Raw genomic sequence first — 21047 nt, 5'->3', positions numbered from 1 at the left:
ACAAATAACTCATTAAGTATGAAGTGGTCTGTTTTCCTTATAAAAAACAAATTAAATTATTTATTATATTTGCAATTTTCTATAGTTATGATAGCTCCCCTCCACATAGCATCTGTTTCGATATTGGCGTACCTATCACGGGGCATTGACTCGGGCCTAGAGTTACCATATCTCAGGATTTGTCCTGACATTTCAATATTTTTAAACTCTTCTCAGCAAAGACATCTTAAAAATGTAACATTACCTACATTTTTAAGACTTCTTTAATAAAAAGTTAAACAATAAAAAAAACTCCCAACTTGAAGTAATTTTGCACAGTTGAAATCAACACTTATCCCCTTTAATCCGCATTCGTTTAGGCGCAAATTGTTAAATTCGCAAATTGTCAAGCGGTCGCACGCAATGTGCCAGATTCTCACTTTGTCAAATTCGCAAATTGCCAAATTCGCAAAATTTCAAATGCGACTTTTTGAAATTGTTCAGTACGTTTTAGAGAAAATTCTCAAACTGCAACAAAAGCTCAGGATTTTGAATGAAAATCAGGCCTTTTCTCCGGACTTTTGATGTTTTCATCTGGTAGCCCTACTCGGGCCTACAGATCGTAAGTCTTTGGAACAGCAATGAGCCCTTCTCGTAAATCAGTAACATTGTATCGAGGAGATACTGTCTGCTCTTTATGTGTTGTTTGTTTTTTTACGATTGAAGTCTTTGTTGGTGAAGAAAGTCCATTGGTCGATTTTTATCTTAACGATTTATTATGCAAATTAAGAAATTTAATGACAATATAATATTTTTCTGTAACTGTTCAAGGTTACCGGTTCTGTTATTTTTTCTTTGGGTACTTGTTGTGTCTTTTGGCATTATCAAATAGTCACCTATGCTATATCAAAACCATGTTGTTCTTAGTGATGTTGGCTCATAATTGTTAAGTTATTTGTTTGGCATTTTATTAATTAAAGTCGTCGGTTTTTTGCCATCTCCACATTAGGTCGGGGCAACTTGACATATTTGGATTGCGCGTCGTCACTCAGATCTCGGAATATCGTGTAATATCAGCCGATAAAGGAATGCCGCCTCTCGCGGCAAGGCGAACCACTTAGATTTTCCTTAAAATATTTCCATTCGCCTGTTGTGAAAACTTCCCATTCAAAATCCTGCTGATTTTTCAACCGTTCCGTTTCTGTTACGCTAAATGTTTATTTATTTATTTATTATTGTATAACGCGTTAAACGGACAATATTTCCCGTATAACGTCTTTATAACCGGCCATTTTCCGTGTCTAAATATAAACAAGTGATGTTGTTTTGTAATATAATTTATTAGCGGTTGCAACAGAACAACGAAACGTCCGATCTAAATACAATTGTACCTGTCATCAATTGCGCACTCTATTAAACGAATTGCGTTTAATGTGCTCAAAACGTCCTCGCACGTGTATAAACTTCTTTTTGTTGACTTGATTATGGGCTTGTTTGAGTTTATTGTTCGTTAGAGTTGTTGTATTTGGGCGTTGCCGGTCCAAGGTTACCGGTACGAAGACGCTACCGGTCCAGACGCACCTACAGTATTGACAAAGTGTTACACCAGATGCGTCATCGGTAGCCAGCACCGGTTGTGTTTACACGCAACATCGGACCTGCGCATGAGTCATCCCTGTTTACTTGCCTGATGATAGTGGCCAATGATCAAACCAGTATGCGTCTGTCATTCTCTTGACGCGGTCAAGCGGTGCCATTACAAGCTCGCAAGTTTACAACCGACTCGCATTGACCTCTCGTTTTACACCGTATTTGTTTCAGCTGTGAATTACCACCTTATGTTTTATTCATAAACTTTACTCATCAATCAACGGTCGTGATGTGGTGATTGTGAACAGTGTAAAAAACTTCATTGCTAAATTAACTCGTATCAAATGGAGCGAAACGTTTCCAAGGAATGCTAGCGAGTACATGTCGCAAATCAACATATTCTAGTCAGTGATGTGATTGGAATAATAATATATTCAAAATGATATTACAATTGATAATCGGAGTCGCCACGTGCTTGTACTTAATATGGAAATACCTGCTGTCCAACAAACGGGAGCAACTAACTATAACACAGCAAAGTGAAGCAAAAGATATTAAAAGTCAAGAAAAACCTAAAGATCTCATCAATCATGACAATGTTGAAAAGAAAGAATCTTTTATAGATTATTCTCAGAAAGAGGAACACAAAAATACGTCTCAAATCATAGCAGTAGAGCCATCTAAAGATAATAGTATTGAAAAGAAGAAATTGATACCTCCATTTAATGATTCCACTTTCAGTTCTGTGAAACACGAGCCACTGATCGTATCGAGCAAGCCAATTCTCCCAGAAATACCGCATGTTGTCAAAACAAATGGGGTCAAAGATTTTAGTGCATCAAAAAAGTTAATTGATGATATTTTTACCAGTTACGATAATAAAACACCAAAAGAGCCTCTTGTAGAAAATGAAGAAATAACCTCCGTTTTTTCCAATACTTTTAATGCAGATATTCAAGGTGTACCAAAAATCACACCAATCGAACTTAACGATGTGATAACTCCAAGTCAATTGCTACAAAGGCAAAAAGAGAAAATTATTGAAAAACCAATACCTAAAAGGGAAAGCCCTCCCAAGGAAAGATTAACAGAATTCCTTGAAAAAACTGTTTTGTGCGATGATAAAATTCAATCTATTATTCATAACCTATCATTAGATAAAACTGATGAGCCAAAGGCTGAAGAATTCGATGTATTAAAAGAATCTTTTATTCATAATAAGGTAAAACCAGTTAGAAGTGAAAAGGCTCTTAGATTTCAAGATTCAATTGATGAAATAGCTGATAAATTTAAGCAATTAAGCAAAGATGTTAAGGTAAATGAAGTGAGTCAGGCAGAATCGAAACCAGAAGAAGTGGTTGAAGAAAAACCTTTGTTGAAGCGTCTTCAGAAGCAGCCAGGGTTCCCATCTGGGCTCAATTTTGGGTCAGTCATCGGAGAACTGAAGAATAAAACCAAAAATGGGGGACTGAAGCCTGTTTTCAAGAAATTCGACCCGGATTCTGACTACAATGCACAGGCACGTTTTTATTGTTTACTTAACCAGTTTTTAATTTATAATATCTGTATTTTATTATCGAAAGATATTGATTTCTCGTGCTTAAGTAGAATCTGATTAAAACGTCACGATTATAATAATAAGCTATTTATTCTATCCATGTTTTACAAATTGTCGTTATTAATGAGTGAGAGACTTGTTTTATTCGATTTGTTGATTGTGTAATGTTTAACCATTATTTCGACATGGTGTTGGCATTTGCAGTTTTATGACTGATTCTAAAGGGGTCGCAAGATATTGCGTTATTTTTAATTGGCCGATTACACATCCTAAGTGCAATTGCAACGGCATTGTATTTAGTAAGCGATATTACTCAAGCCTCTGTAAACCACTCTCACTAATATATCCGATGATTTATGATACAAAAACGATAATTGTATGAATAAGTGTGTCACTAAAATTATGACGGACATTAATGCACTTCGAGAAAGTAATTATCATTAGAAATGATTTTTAAATAAATAAAACCAATTATATCGCGTTTAACACTTATCAAAACCGATGTGAAAGTAATAAATAAAAAATATTGCGTTCTGAAACGTCGGAGAAAGTATGAATTGACAGTGTTCTCTTGTAAATTAACGAAATTTTTCATGTTACGCATCATAATATTATTATCAACAATTTGTTTTCGTTTCATGTCGCCTTCAGAATAATTAAATTAATTCGCACAGCGTAAGGCCCGGTGTCCACCAAGGCGGAGCGGAGCAGAGAAGTTTTTTCAAACCAATCAGATTACATTATTTGTACATCTCCACTCCGTTTCGGTGGAAATGGATTGAGCGAAGAAGTATCGGGCGCACTTGTTTCTCTATAGAATTTATCACCGGCGACTGCGTGGTGCGGAGATGTGTTTCATAGATAGCAATAGACTGACAGCTGATAGCTACGCACAGCTCACACATCTCCCCTCGTCTCCGCACTGCTCCGCTCTTCTCCGCTCCGCTTTGGTGGAAACCGAGCCTAAATTAAATTCGCACAGCGTAATGACATGACATAACTAATTAAGCTCTCGTTGTAACGCCCCGCGATCGTGAATCAAATCTACGACGTAACAATGGCATGTTACACTACGACGGAAGAGTTGTTATGGCCTATTATAATGTTTCACACTCTTCTCGTGCACGCATAGCATGCGTTCTAATTGATCTTGATTATGCAGATAAAATTATTGATGTTTGCTCATTAACAGTAGCTACACGTGTATCTACAGCCGTCGAATGTGTCTAGAATAATTAAGGCCCAGTTTTTTGATTCATAGTTAAAATAACAAATTGTTAAATTTTGCTACTAATGGTTAAATATTAACAAAATGTTAACTAATAGTTAAAAAATGTACTAAAAGTCAAGCTAACCATTGTTCGAAAAACATTTTCTTCTAATATTTAACTACTTGTCATTTGACATCTGTCAAATTTGACCATTGGTTATTTTAACTACGAATCAAAAAACCGGGCCTAAGTAGCCATTTTATCCAGAAGAAATGTTCTCACAAGATGTTCTGAGGGGCTATTCCTAACACATTCCTCTTGTATCTATTTGTCTCTGTCGCTCATGCTATCATCTTGGTACGAGTGAGAGGGTTGTTAAATTCCGTTGAAACCATGGTAGCAAACAGAACTGAAGGTACGTGACGCTGGATGGTTACAAAATGTAGGATGAGTTTAGGTTTAATTTTAATGAAGTAAAAATGCACTTAACACACAAAGATATTCAATTATAGGTATACCTTAAGCTTACTGAAAAATTACCATTCTGATAATAATTGTACGCTAATTACTTAGATCATAACTTCAAAAGAGTTATTTCTTAGTAACTCGCACTTAGTAGTCGCTCAGTGCATTGGTATTGTGGGTTACTTACGTCCAATTAATGCTGAGCTCGCTATTTAACAATATTACTTAAGTATTTGCATGTTAAAGTAATGGAACTAATGGAAATTGTCTGTACAAATATTATAATTGAAGTTAGTTGTTGCTTTCTTATGACTAATTCATAAAATATAGGTTATCTCGGTACCTACATAACCGAAGACGCTACATTAATTAAAATAAAAATGTACTTAACATAAAAAGTGGTATTGTCTTTAGAATCAACATGCACTTTACTGAACTCATTTTGATAAGGCTTCAATGAGCCATCCAACTTGTTTTGAGTCAATTTCCTGTCGCATGATAATTTCATTGATAACAATTCAAGTTGTTTCATTCAGTTTTTTCAGTTTAATTAAATAAATACCTAGCGTATCGTTATCTTGTGAACAGCATTTTGTAGGTATAACAAGTAGATACTGCAGTAAATATTTACTTCCCGTTGCAATTGCATAATTATGATATTTTAGCGTTAATAAGCCATAAAATTTCATTACTTCAGTGCAAACATTAATATCTATAGTACTTAGCAGTGCTAATTAATATTATGTACAAACTAAAATAAATAAATAAATTCCTTTTCCTGTTATTTAATTGCACATTATATGGTTGCCGAGTGCATAAAAAAGACTCAAAATTATTAGTACTAATGTTATTATTAACTTAAAGCTGAAAAAATCGCATCTCTTCCCTGTAGGACTGAATATTTGTTAAATTAGACAAGTTTTTTTTTTTTTTATCTTCGGCACTTTTTCGATTTTGGTTAAAGTACCTAATAATGTGCTCACAGTTTTTATTGAACTTCGAAAGTTCTGAGCTCCAAGGGCGTTTAGTTGCAGTCTGCTAATACTATACTAAAAAATATTGTTTTATTGTTACAGGAATCTCTAAACGCTGCTGTGGACGAAAAGAAGAAGGTTCAAATAGAGGACAACGAGTTGGGAGAGAATATCCTAGCAGACAGACGGAACAAGCTCGAAACAGCGGCCCAGGTAAATAAATAAATAAATAAATATCCTTGGACATTTTTACACTGCGCCGCTAGCCCCAAACTAAGCAGAGCTTGTACTGTGGGTACTAGACAACGGATATAAACATACTTAAATACTTTTTTTTTTTGTAAATACATACATGTTATACATAGAAAACACCCAGACCCGTCACAGGAATTAAAATTCATTATTTCAATTTCTGCCCGGCCGGGAATCGAACCCGGGACCTCTCGGCATAGTAGTCCGTTTAGAACCACTACACCAAACGGCTGACATGACAGACATGATCAGTATAATTTTGTTCCTAGATAAACGAATAAATCGACTACTTTGTTTTGGACTCGGTTGAGGAATAATTCTGATTTTGCCAGGACAATGAAGGATCAATCACTGACTCCACGCTTGTAGAATTAGGCCGAAAAGTATTTACTCTGTCTATTTCCTATTTCCAATCATACATTAATTCCATAATTTCTACAGTCGCTTATTTTGAAACTCCACATCATAATATATTTATAATTTATGGGATTCTGACTGAAATATTGTTTATTACATCATAATAATATTTTTTTATTTATAAATAAATACAATTAATTTAAAAACAAACGACGATTGGCGGTCCGTTTCTTGTTTTCATATTGTTATTAGGAAACATGTAATTGGCGTTTGTTATTTATTTAGTTGATCAATGTCTTGCTTGTTCACTAATAGCGTTAAATGAAATTAATGACAAAATATAACAACTGATACTTTATTAATATTTGATTGCGACGTGTACATAGGTACTCTGCGTATCAATACAATAGGCAATATTGTAGCAAACGAGTTGTTATTGACATTGGACGGTTATAGAGGCAGAGATCTTGCAAAATTGTTTATTATACTGAGCTTTGGAAGAAGTGTAACAGGTCGTGAAAACTCCGGAATTTCTAAACCAATTCGAAAAGTTCCTTATTTTTTAATATCATGAGCAAGAACTAGGTAAATTGATCAACTGCTCACTCTTTCTTTCGACCAATCGTTCATTCATCTGCCTCTTGATTGAATTCTGCTTGCAAGAAATCTTTCCAACTACTCACAAGTTACAGGACGTGTTAAACAATCGCCCATAACAATAATGGAAAAGTTGCTAGTGTCACAATGTCACTTAAATCATACGTCGACCTCACTGCGGTCAAGCCAACCGAAATAATTGCGTTAATAAGTGTAGCCTTTGCACTTAAGGCTGCGCGTACGCAAAGATCAAGGCTTTCCGTTTTTGCCGCGTTTCCTATATTCTTGGGATATGTGCAGTGGATGTGCGCGTGACCTTTTTTGGTTGAGCTAAACCGCTGATTAAAATCGTAACCCTTCCTTCCATTTATGGAGTCGGGATAAACAAAATAAGTTTACCATCCTTGAAGTTTCAAAGAAATGAGGAACAATTAAATGCAATTAATTGTTAGCGTAAGCTCAAAGACAACTTGGGAGTCTGAGTTAACGAAAACAGAATAGCTTTGGAAGAAAGATAAATATTAAATATTATATTTGATTCATCAGAATGTACAGAATGACGATCTTTTAGCGTTTGTCATGCTTTATGGTAGAATCTAGATTCTAGAACATACGCTGGTAATGTGCTAGATAATTATTTGAACCAAAATCAAATGGGAAGCACGTAGAATCTAAGCCTATAAAACATCCAATTACTTACTTATAAATAAACTTAACTTGGGAATTTCGACAAAGGACAATGCGTGAGTAACAGCTTGATAAGTGATTCATTTGACCACAAAACGGGAATTATTAGCAAGTTCAATTCGCTAACAATAAGTTTGAGTAACCAACTTGGTGTGAACACTTACAAAGGTTACGCGAGTTTATACACCTTGACAGGTTATTAAATTGTAATGTTAATATACTTGACAGTTTAATAAGTTTTTTAACAACTACATAATTATTTAGCTCTTTTTAATCGAAGGTCTACACTATATGTATCAATTTGTCAGCTCAAATATGTGTACAATGTGACAAGTTTTTAAAACAATACAATTTTGTTACTGTCCCGTCATTCGACAATCATCTAGTAGCGTCGTCTCTGTACCATTACATTATTATTATTATTACATTGATTTCTATCGAAACCATTTCATTACAACATGAACTTCTCATCACCCCTATGAAGCAAGCGTCCCCACTTGGTATACGTCTTTGATCTAGCTTCAATTGTTTTTGTTTCTTCCAAAGGGATGGCGCAAACGCGTCCCACAGAGCGATGCGTCCCTGTTCACCGTAGCGGGACGGCTGGAACGGGACAAGGTGGCCACTGCCACGCCGCCGCTCACGCCGCCGCCGGTCGCAACGCCGCCCGCCGCCGTCGCCTCGCCTGGGGTACCAGCTCCGAACACATTCAGGTATGTTTTAAAATGGAATGGTGTCAGAAAAATGGCTTCTTTTTTCCCAGTAAGAGCGGGTCGTTTGACTTCCAAATTATCTGTTAATGATGATGATGATTTCGGCTTGATATGAAGAATTACACCTTGAATACATCAGGGACAATCTCAATGAAATCTTTCAACATTTATGTGGAAAATTTTACGTATTTTAGTTTGAGATCACTGAGAGCTGAAAACATCATCCAACAGTTAGTTTCATAGTGTATTCTTGACTTTCAAGCTTACAGATAATATATCATCAGTTTTGTATACAAAACCAAACATTTGTTTTAAAATTCCGTAAATCTTGCATACGTCTTTGTATGATATACTGTGAAAATAGTCACCCGATTTCTATCCTGTCTTATTAACTAAGGGGATTGATTTATGTCACACCACTACAGAAGTCAGTCACATTATAATGCTAAAATTTAAGAGACATGTTCTTGTTCATCATGCCTATAGCAACACAAACCGTTCGTTCTTTTCAGCCGAAAGACGTCCACTGCTGGACAAAAGCCTTCCCCAAGGTTTTCCACAAAGACCGGTTCTGCGCCGCTCGCATCCAGTGTGTTTTGCCAGTGATGATATATGGATCTGAGACGCAGTCGCTTACTATGGGCCTCATAAGACCTGAATGTCTCCAACTTCCTCATTGGCCGTAGAGCAATTCCAAGTATACCATCAATAAAAGCCTAATTAGAGTCATCAAACCTCTCAGTCATTCAATTAGAGCCATTAGAACTTCATAACTATGAGTTGTTTTCTATGTGTAAGCTGAGGACACGTGTCTCCAGCTGACACATCTGTATCTTCGTAAATATTTATGCTACGATAATGTATTATACCTCACAAATTACAGTCGAATCCAAATAGTAGGCTTTCCACTTTTCAAGACTTTAGCTCAAATACTGTTAAAACCACGATCAAAAAACTATGTGCGAGCTGGAGTACCGTGTCTCCAGCTTACACATCTGTATCTTCGTAAATATTTAAGCTACATCAATGTTTTATATCTCATAAATTAAAGTCGAATAAAAAAACCCGACTTCAATTCTTTCAAAGCTTTATTTCGAATCGTTTTCGAACTACGAACCGATACGTATGTGTAAGCTGGTGACACGTAACACACGGTGGATTATTAAAACCGTATAAGTTAGAGTTTCGTTTTAAAGATCAAATAATTCGTTATAATTAAAGTACACACGAGACATAATTTCAAATCTCTAGGTCTCTTAGTTTCAGAATTAAAAGCCAAAAACTATTTTCCCGCCAAATAATTCAAATAATATGGGTCGACTGCGACGTTGCCGTTCCGTGCGTCCACTAGAGCAGTCGAATTTGAACCTAAAAACTAGTACTGTTTGAATCATTTTTATTTGTAGTTTAAATCATTTAATTTCGATTATAAGAATTTTAGACTAGGAGCCGGCTGATTTCTGTATTGAGTACCTAATAACCTATAAAATATTTTGATAATAAGTTTTTATTTTGATCACAATGTTTTATTTAATCGAGGCAAAAACATTGCATCTATACTAATATTATAAATGTGAAAGTAACTTTGTCTTGCTTTCACGCCTAAACCACTGAACCGATTTTGATGAAATTTGGCATAGAGATGGTTGAGTCCCGGGAAAGGACGTAGGATAGATTTTATCCCAGTTTTTGAAATATGATAAAGATTTTCATCATTATCATAATCATCTGAAAATTATAAATAACTTGAAAAAATCGAGTATTCGGATAGCCCTAGTGATACTCTACCTCTGGGCTTCGGCTTGACAGTACTTTTTGGGAAACCTTGTATATACAGGTGAACAATGGTGGCGCCCCCTATCAATGTGTTTGGTGGGACAGTTCAGTTTAGTGGGTCTTTTATAGCTGAGACGGTTCATTGTTCAATACAATCAATTCTTTCCTCTCTATTATTTTAGGTGCCTTATGTACGTATAGATTACGCACATTCTTTTTATATGAACGTAAGGGTGGGATTTAGGGGGTCACAAAACCGGTTTTACCGAAACCGAAAAAAAAACTGTATTCAGACATGGCAAAACCAGGTTATTCTTGGAAATATAATAGCTAGAATGAAATACTAAAATAACAATCAAAAACATTTTTATTCAGCTTGATTATTATCACAGATCAATTAACATTTTTAATAATTAAGGTAGATACACTTTACTAGAAATCCGATGATCTACGTTCTTGTCGGGTATCACTAATGAAATAAAATTCCTACTTCATAAAACTAATTAATCAGGTAAATTATTTATCACAGATCGATCAACTTTTAATAACCTAGGTAGGGTAAGGTGGGGCACAATGTTACACGGGGTACAATGTTACAATGCATATTTCTCCGTCCCTTTCTATTAGTTGTATGATGTTGGTATACACGTTTGTCAAGCTCATAAGAGCTGCTGAACTGAGCCGCTGAACATCATACAACTAATAGAAAGGGACGGAGAAATATGCATTGTAACATTGTACCCCGTGTAACATTGTGCCCCACCTTACCCTATACTTTACTGTGTAGTAGAATACTGGTGATCCACGGTCGGGTCGGGGAGGTTTCCGGCTTTTTTTTTTTTTTTTGAAGGGACGCGCGCTGGTAGCTGGAGGAGCTTTTCCAGCTTCACCGGGCAGAGTGGCGAGTACAGAAGGTACTCTAGCCGTTTGGCGATCGTCGGTGCGCGTGCCGACGAGGCCGAGTGTGGGCTTCGCGAAGCGAAAGCGAAGACGTTCGCGATCGGGCCGTAGATTCCGGCTACTGGGACCGCAATTAACTGGGACAGTGGTCCCAGTCGCTGGATCGATAAAAATTAAATATTTTTCTTCCAGCGACTAGGTTCACTCATAGATAACTTAAAAAAATATATTATTCAAGCCAAAATCGGTATCGTACTAAAAGGACAATGACCAAAAGTGGTCCAAATGTCCACCACTAATGAGACCTATATTGGCTTATGGTCCATTAAATAGAGATTAAGTTTCAGTATGGGACGAAAAATAAATAAACTGTCAGTAAAAAGTTATGACTGTATGAAAAATTGTAGTAGTTTACGCGCTAATCTCAGGAACTACTGGTCCGATTTGAAAAATTCTTTTTGTTATGGATAGCCCATTTATCAAGGATGGTTTTAGGTTATATTATAACATCACCCTACAACCAATAGGGGCGGAGCAGCGACCACCCGACCATAATTCCAATATTGTTGTCTTTCTTCTGAGTTTTTTTTTTCTTTTAGCGAGAATCTAACACGGCACACTAAGCGACATGACATAATATGCATAGATTAGTCCGAAATGTGCGATGGATAGAATGATATTCGATGGCTCCTACGTATACTGGCGTAAGTGAAAAAAGTAAATTTTACAGGAGAGCCATTTTAGTGGCCAGAACCATATTTTTGGGTCATATCTTCTGACCTACTAAAACGAATTTAATGAAATTTCACATTTAGCCTTAACATGTAATGCTTTTGCTACTGCTGTTATCAATTTTTATATTTTTCTTATATATTTTGAGATTTTACGCATTGCCCTTTTACGTCGTCACATTTCTATATTTTCATGTATATTGTTCAACGTAAAGAGACTTAAATGACAACGTAAATATAATATTTTAAGCGATTACTCTCTTTATTTATGCATGTAATTATTTTAATTGTTATCATGTGCTATATTAATAATAAATCAGTTAGAAAAAGTTGTTTAATGTATCGTTATTACGATTTAACGCAAATACGCCCATATACTGTGCTCGAGATTTAGTTAGGTCTTTTATCATAATGTGTCATATTTTTAAAAATTATAAATAACTTGAAAAAATCGAACTGCCTAAGGCGGGAATTGAACCCACGATGCCTTAGGCAGTTCGATTTTTTCAAGTTATTTATAATTTTCAAATTAGTTTGAGATGCGACTCTTAACGCTAAAAATTAAATAACTATATAATGTGTCATAATTTATAAATAAAACAATTCGCTAAATATTTTCATGGCTTTATTTAAGATTTGGATTATAAAAAATATATATTTATGTAAGCAACTACTCGTATAGATTGACGAATCGTATGATTGGGCTTTATACGTGGCGTAGTTTTGCACATACGCCTATTTGCCTAAAATTTTATTTTGTATCTAATGGAAAAAAATTTTTTTTTTCTTACTGACGTTATAGATTAGAGCAAAATGAAATCATTGCTTAAATAATTGGAAAAAGGCGTAAGCGGCAGTTTCGCCTTTATACGTAGGAGCCATCGAATATCAAGAACATTAATTTTCAGATGAAAAGGTAAAAACATGACTTTTCATTCAGTCATAACTTTTTACTGACAGCATATTTTTGATTGCGGTTTTGTTATAATGAATCAGTATTTAGTAGACTATTTTACTACATAGGTAGGTGGTGGTTGACATTTGGACCACACTCCATACATTTTTGGTCATTGTCCTTTATGAATGGTCCCAGAAAAGTATTTAATTTTTACTGATCTGGCGATTGGGACCGCGGTCCTAGTTGATTGCGGTCCCAGTTGGCGGAAACCTCGGGTCGGGTATCACTCATCCATCAGAGATTCGTAAATCTAATTAATCTATTTAATTACCACAGATAAATCATATTTTACTAACTAAATCACCTAAAAGTAACCTTTTCATTAGTGTAACCTAAAAGTAAACCAAAGCAGTTCAAAAATCAGCTAAAAGGTTACAAAAGTAACCTTCTGGCAACACTGACTGTTTCTCAATATTGCAGTCAACTGTCATCTTTTTTTTTAATACAAGTTTTACGGCTATGGATATAGATCCTTACGGGTTTTATTAATCTAAGCTACGGCCAATTCTGTGCAAATGCTGTGTTTCGTCTATTTTGTGATGTCTTAGTAGTGATTGTGATTTGTGATGTTAATGTTGTTAATTTTTTTTTTTTTCAACAAAAGAAGAAGAATTCAATGAGGGCTTTCGCGATTGGAAAATCCGCCAGATGGCAATACGTAGATGCGAGGTCCAAATGCTGCGTGATTGGTGGATTTTGACATATATCTGTCAATGTCATGCAAAATCTGTTTGTAACCATAGAGCAAAATACAGGGTGGAAACGATAAGTGATCTCACTCGATTATTTCTAAACTATACAAGATATCAATAAACTAGTTATTGATCCTGAAAGTGCTTCATGAGCTCTATCAAACGGTATTAATAATAGGTTACAGAATAAACTGGATCTATCCGAAACTTCAATGTTTCCAGCTTCCATACATTTGGTAAAGTCACATTATTTTAAAAACTACATAATGATATCGTAAAACTGATTACTGATTCTAAAAGTGCTTCACAAGCTCTATCCAATGGTATCAATAATAGGTTACAGAATAAACTGGATCTAACCAAAAATTCAATGTTTCCTTCTTCCATACATTTAGTACTACCACAGTCATGACACTCATCTCTTGACAATATTATAGCAAGTAAAGCCTAAAACCAATGTTTTTCATTAATAATTTAAAATAAGAATACAATTTACGAGTTTATTTTAAGTATTTATTATTAAATTAAAAAAATTACACTTCTAATATTGTGTGTCTGGCATACATTTAGTATGGAAGCTGGAAACATTGAATTTTCAGATAGATCCAGTTTATTCTGTAACTTATTATTGGTACCGTTTGAAAGAGCTCATTAAGCACTTTCAGGATCAGTAACCAGTTTTTTAATATCTTGTATAGTTAAGAAATAATCGAGTGAGATCACTTAACGTTTCCACCCTGTATAGTTGTTGCCCATTTTTGCCACTTGACGTGGCAGAATCGTGGGACTTCACGGTATTTAAATAAAAATTAAAGTGGTTGCGTTTAGAAACGCCACAAATATTTGAGTCTTTGGAAACAAGTTCGTTATTATACTTGTATATTAAAATATAATTTTGTTTTACCTAGCTTTTTCTTATTAATAAAATATAGGTTATTAAGTACTCAATACAGAAATCAGCCGGCTCCTAGTCTAAAATTCTTATAATCGAAATTAAATGATTTAAACTACAAATAAAAATGATTCAAACAGTACTAGTTTTTAGGTTCAAATTCGACTGCTCTAGTGGACGCACGGAACGGCAACGTCGCAGTCGACCCATATTATTTGAATTATTTGGCGGGAAAATAGTTTTTGGCTTTTAATTCTGAAACTAAGAGGCCTAGAGATTTGAAATTATGTCTCGTGTGTACTTTAATTATAACGAATTATTTGATCTTTAAAACGCAACTCTAACTTATACGGTTTTAATAATCCACCGTGTGTTACGTGTCACCAGCTTACACATACGTATCGGTTCGTAGTTCGAAAACGGTTCGAAATAAAGCTTTGAAAGAATTGAAGTCGGGTTTTTTTATTCGACTTTAATTTATGAGATATAAAACATTGATGTAGCTTAAATATTTACGAAGATACAGATGTGTAAGCTGGAGACACGGTACTCCAGCTCGCACATAGTTTTTTGATCGTGGTTTTAACAGTATTTGAGCTAAAGTCTTGAAAAGTGGAAAGCCTACTATTTGGATTCGACTGTAATTTGTGAGGTATAATACATTATCGTAGCATAAATATTTACGAAGATACAGATGTGTCAGCTGGAGACACGTGTCCTCAGCTTACACATAGAAAACAACTCATAGTTATGAAGTTCTAATGGCTCTAATTGAATGACTGAGAGGTTTGATGACTCTAATTAGGCTTTTATTGATGGTATACTTGGAATTGCTCTACGGCCAATGAGGAAGTTGGAGACATTCAGGTCTCATAAGAAGGCTCAAGGTCACCCAAAGGGCGACGTAGCGTGCTATGCTCGGAGTTTCCCTGCGTGATCCAAACACAAACCGTAAAACTAAAATAATTTCTTTTACAGATCTCGCAAACAGCCATCATCGCCGCCTAACGGGTTCCCCTCCGGTCCGCTTCGGTCAGCATCATGCGCTGTGGTCAGCGCGGCCGCTGTCGAGAAGCCGAAGGAGCCGGCGCGGCCCGACCGCGAGTCATTCAAGCGCAGCCACTCCGTCAGCGAGAGCATCAGCTCCAGGCTGGAAGAGAGTGAGTCACTCCATTTGATTTGCAGCAAGTTATTCGATAAGCTGAAGGCACCGGGACCGCTTCGGTTAGCATCATGCGCTGTGGTCAGCGCAGCCGCCGCCGAATGAGCCGGCGCGGCACGACCGCGAGTCGTTCAAGCGCAGCCACTCCGTCAGCGAGAGTATCAGCTCGCGGCTGGAAGAGAGTGAGTCATTGTTTGTTCCTAGATGTTCCTAGTCGATGCTTTGATAGTGACAGCAATGAAAAAGCTGAAGGAGGAAAGGAGCCCGCGCGAACTGACCGCGAGTCGTTCAAGCGCAGCCACTCCGTCAGCGAGAGCATCAGCTCGAGGCTGGAAGAGAGTGAGTCATTGTTTGTTCCTAGATGTTCCTAGTCGATGCTTTGATAGTGACAGCAATGAAAAAGCTGAAGGAGAAAAGAAGCCCACGCGAACTGACCGCGAGTCGTTCAAGCGCAGCCACTCCGTCAGCGAGAGCATCAGCTCGAGGCTGGAAGAGAGTGAGTCACTCCTAACGATTTGCAGCAGGTCTTTGATGAAAGCGATAAGCTGAAGGCACCGGGCCCGCTTCGGTCAGCGTCGTGCGCTGTGGTCAGCGCAGCCGCCGTCGGGAAGCCGAAGGAGCCGGCGCGGCCCGACCGCGAGTCGTTCAAGCGCAGCCACTCCGTCAGCGAGAGCATCAGCTCGAGGCTGGAAGAGAGTGAGTCACTCCTAATGATTTGCAGCAAGTGATTGTGGTCAAATACCTGCCTTGTTATGCATAAAAAAAAATAAAGTTCTTTGATGAAAGCGATAAGCTGAAGGCACCGGGACCGCTTCGGTCAGCATCATGCGTGTGGTGCATCAGCATTATGGTGATGGTAAAAAATATGATTTAATACTTGCCAGCTTATAGGCTCCACACATTTTAATTCCAGTGTACTAGGTAATTGTCCAAAAAGGAATATAATTCTTTGCTTCGGGAGTCCCCACCGTGCAATTGTATAACTATGACCAGGTTCACACCATATTCCTATATTTAAGGCGATCTGTCTTTTATTTGTTTTACAAATCGTTAACCAATTAATCTTCTTACAGAAGACGAAGGCTCCCCCGGTGCAGAGAAGACCGGGTGCGCTGTGAGGGTACCCAGGGCTGATGATGAGACCTTCCACGCGTTCTTCGCGCCTCTACAGCAGCAGGAGAGGACCCACGACCTGGGAGGAGACGTGGACCTCGACGCCATTGATAGCGGGTCTAGGCAATTGTGAGTGGAAAAAATATCAAGTTTGACAAACTTTCTGTTATGTATAGATTAAACATTCTATGCTGTAAGACTTTTTTCGTCATGTGGACTCGTATTCCTAAACGAGCTTTATTACTTCGTTTCAACTGCTGGACAATGGATTCGTTTAAGGATTTCCACAAAGACCAGTCCTGCGCTGCCGGCATCCACGCGTGACCTTCACCAGACCGTGGTTCCACAAGTCCTGTTATTGCCACTCCAGAACTTTTCGGCCCCAACGGTCATCAATGACTATGCTAATACCAGAATCTGGATATTTGTCGAGTATTTTTTAATTTAAATGTATTTAGTCTAATCGCCGAGCACGTAGAATTTCGTCCAATGACCCCAAACTACCCATCCTTATCGCTTCCGCGTAATTATATTGCTGTCGCGCTCGCACACTCACTGCGAGCGCCCGTCGCACAGTCGCTAAGGATGGGTAGCTTGGGGTCATTGGACAAAATTCTACGTGCTCGGAGACCGGGCTTTATTTAGTCTAATGTGTATTCTTGGATGTAACCTTTTTTTCTCTTTACTGCTACTTAGAGATCTTTTTCGTTAAACATTAATTCAATCACTTCTGCGTTTCCAATCTCACAACGAATGCCCCAACAACCGTCTTGGAGCATTCGTTATGAGACGAGTCCAATAAGTCATCTCTAACGACTGTATATTTGTTTCCCCACAGACTGGCGAGCGACTGGGCGCGTCGTGCCAAGCGCGAGAGGCGTCACGCTGCCTCGCGGAACCCTCTCAAAGCATTGGCTGCCCGTACCGACCTCCGGGAGGAGTACGTGGCACCACCTTCTACTATTCGCGAACAACTCTTCAAGGAGAAGGGTAAGTTTGATAATGAGATGATTACTTGTGTCTTGTGGTTGGAGTATCAGACAACCTTGCCAACCGGTCAGGTCATTTTTCTAATCGGGGATTATTTTCTACGATTACCTAAAAAAGTAATTAGGTATGATTGTATCCGTTATTTGATGCACATTGTAGCTTTGCTTATGACTAGGTGATCCTGTGTGGCCCAAAAGATTTTTTTCTAAAAAAAAAGAAACTGCCTAGTTTCTACAATGAGTGCGTAAGTCAAGTATTAGATATCCCAGTGAGAGCGTCTCCACAATTTATTTACCAAACAAAAGCATGGACACTTTCTGTGTTCCATCTCAAAATTATAAACATCTAGACACTCCCATTACGACTACTTTGTCGGTCATATAGATGTTCATGATTTAATTTTTTAAACCTCCGAAGGAAACAAAGAGATTTTATCAAAACTTTCATGGAGCTATCTGGTGTCTATGGCATGCTAGCTCCTAAAGCCTGGTCCGTGAGCACGTAGAATTTTGTCCAATAACCCCAAGCTACCCCATCCTTATCGCTCGCGCGTAATTATATTGCTGTCGCGATTGTGCGATCGGGCGGGCGCCCCCGCAGTGAGTGTGCGAGCGCGACAGCAACATAATTACGCGCGAGCGATAAGGATGGGTAGCTTGGGGTCATTGGTCAAAATTCTACGTGCTCACGGACCAGGCTTTAAACAAATGAACCCATTTTGACCATATTTTTTCCTTCTTCAGTGACGGCGAACTGCGGTCTAGCGGCCGAAGCCCTAGCGGCTCTGGCTACCAAAGAAGACTTCTCGAACGTGGCGCTCCGCTCGGCCTCCGCCGCCTGCGTGCCCGCGCACGGGGCCAAGCCCACGATGCTCCTGCAGGTCAAGGGCAGGAGGCGCGTTCAGGTAACACCACACAACAATATACTACGTACAGAACGTTTTCAGACCCATATTTGGACAACCCAGGACAGACTGTCCTGAGCCCAAATACAGAAAGTTTTCATCGCGAAGGTATTTAAAAAAGTGTCTACTCAATGCCGTCAACAATATGGTGTAGTAAGTCGTGCACTGTTAGGTTTACATAAGTCAGTGATCGGCACTGTGCCGATGCGATAGGATTGACTGCTACAAGCTGTGTTGCCATCTAGCGCACCACGCGTGTATTTTTTCTTCTTTCCATAGCGTATACGCGCGCGTACGTCACTCACTACTCGCTCGTGAATCACTTGTGAAGTAAACGGCGGGTACGCCGCGCGTGTTTTGTTTTTTGCCTACTCGGGGGGATGAACAGGCCTGCTATAGCTTAAAAGTAATTCTGTCTTTCGTCATCTTGATCTCGGTCTCATCTCGATGCGGCTTGATAAATGATAAGGTTGTTAAAACCATCGATGGTCGCTCGCCACCAAAGAGGACTTCTCGAACGTGGCGCTCCGCTCGGCCTCCGCCGCCTGCGTGCCCGCGCACGGGGCCAAGCCCACGATGCTCCTGCAGGTCAAGGGCAGGAGGCGCGTTCAGGTAACAACACAATAATAATATTATGTACTACGTACAGAACGTTTTCAGACAGATATTTCGACAACCCAGGACAGACTGTCCTGAGCCCAAATACAGAAAGTTTTCATCGCGAAGGTATTTAAAAAAGTGTTTACTCAATGCCGTCAACAATATGGTGTAAAGCCTGGTCCGTGAGCACGTAGAATCCCGTCCAATGACCCCAAGCTACCTATCCTTATCGCTCGCGCGTAATTATATTGCTGTCACGACTGTGCGACGCGCGCCCGCAGTGTGTGTGCGAGCGCGACAGCAACATAATTACGTGCGAGCGACAAGGCTGGGCAGCTTGGGGTCATTGGACGGGATTCTACGTGCTCACGGACCAGGCTTTAGTAAGTCGTGCACTGTTAGGTTTACATACGTCAGTGATCGGCACTGTGCCGATGCGATAGGACTGACTGCTACCAGCTGTGTTGCCATCTAGCGCACCACGCGTGTATTTTTTCTTCTTTCCATAGCGTATACGCTCGCGTACGTCACTCACTACTCGCTCGCGAATCACTTGTGGAGTAAACGGCGGTTAAACCAAGCGTGTTTTGTTTTCGATGCCTACTCGGAGAGATGAACAGACCTGCTATAGCTTAAAAGTGATTCTGTCTTTCGTCATCTTGATCTCGGTCTCTCATCTCGATGCGGTTTGATAAAAGATAAGGTTAAAACCATCGATGGTCACCTCTGGCCACCAAAGAGGACTTCTCGAACGTGGCGCTCCGCTCGGCCTCCGCCGCCTGCGTGCCCGCGCACGGGGCCAAGCCCACGATGCTCCTGCAGGTCAAGGGCAGGAGGCGCGTTCAGGTAACACCACACAACAATATGTACTCCTATTCCAGTCATTTGGTACTAAATGATAGGTTTGCCTAAAGTACGGTTGCCGAGCAGATAGAATTTCGTACAATGACCCTTAGCTACCCTGTCCTTATCGCTCGGGCGTAATTATACTGTTGTCTTGCTCGCACACTCACTTGCAAAGTTGATATTCGGGACGAGCACATCAACTTTTTTAAAACTTTCCAGACAAAACTACCAAATTACTGGACTTTACCTACGTACAGAGAGTTTTCTTCCCGAAGGTATTTAAAAGAATGTCCACTCAATGTCGTCAACAATATCGAGCCTTTACCGCCATTTTAGCGCAACCGACAAAAACCAAATTTTACAGGAGAAGGTTTTTTTTAAATATCTTTAATCATAAGTGTGCTAATAACAAGAAAAATGACATACGTTAATTATTTTTAGAGATTTAAATATATGACTAAAAATAAAACAAAAATAATGAGTATTTATACCATTTATGGCGCATACAATATTTTTGCTGTCACAGTCTATAGATATTCGGGCGTTTACGATAACATTACCTATCAAAATTACTATGTCCAAGAAATTATAATTGTTAAAAAAATAGGCATTTTAAAAGGTTTTTAAATGAAATATCCACATAATAATCAAAAATTATTTATTCATAGTAATCGTTAGGAATAATGAGATCAAATTATACTTACCTACTAAGATTATAAAATGAAATGAGAAATTTCTTTTTGTACAAATCAATTAACACCACTTATTCAACCACTTATTGCATCTAGAGATTGCAAATATTCGATAGTTTTCTATTTCGAATATTCGAAATTTTTTTCAGTGATATTCGAATATTATTCGAATACCTACTTTAAAAAAATAAAAAGCACAAAATATCAATGTTTTTATTGCTTTAGGAACTATGTTTTAACTATTTAACGATAAAGTTTTTAAAACAGTTATAAAATTCTCATCATCATCATAATTTCAGCCATAGGACTTCCACTGCTGAACATAGGCCTCCCTCAATGACTTTCACAATGACCGGTTGGCACCGGCCTGTATCCAGCGCTTTACCTTTTTCTCGAAATTTGATCTTC

General features: G+C 38.3%; 1 protein-coding gene across 1 annotated transcript in view; it reads left to right on the top strand.

Annotated features, from left to right (window-relative positions):
• Window positions 1-21047, top strand: part of LOC135077327 (supervillin-like) — a 296862-nt gene that overhangs the window by 258660 nt on the left and 17155 nt on the right. The window contains exons 15-23 of the mRNA XM_063971855.1: window positions 5880-5990; window positions 8217-8383; window positions 15311-15492; window positions 15581-15676; window positions 15856-15956; window positions 16019-16190; window positions 16568-16736; window positions 17446-17597; window positions 18341-18501. Of these exons, the coding sequence (XP_063827925.1) occupies window positions 5880-5990; window positions 8217-8383; window positions 15311-15492; window positions 15581-15676; window positions 15856-15956; window positions 16019-16190; window positions 16568-16736; window positions 17446-17597; window positions 18341-18501 (1311 nt within the window). The remainder of the gene's footprint in view (window positions 1-5879; window positions 5991-8216; window positions 8384-15310; window positions 15493-15580; window positions 15677-15855; window positions 15957-16018; window positions 16191-16567; window positions 16737-17445; window positions 17598-18340; window positions 18502-21047) is intronic.

This window comes from Ostrinia nubilalis, chromosome 13 (genome assembly GCF_963855985.1).
Source record: "Ostrinia nubilalis chromosome 13, ilOstNubi1.1, whole genome shotgun sequence".
NCBI classification, from domain to species: Eukaryota; Metazoa; Arthropoda; class Insecta; order Lepidoptera; family Crambidae; genus Ostrinia; species Ostrinia nubilalis.
This window is presented reverse-complemented; position numbering and strand designations above follow the sequence as displayed.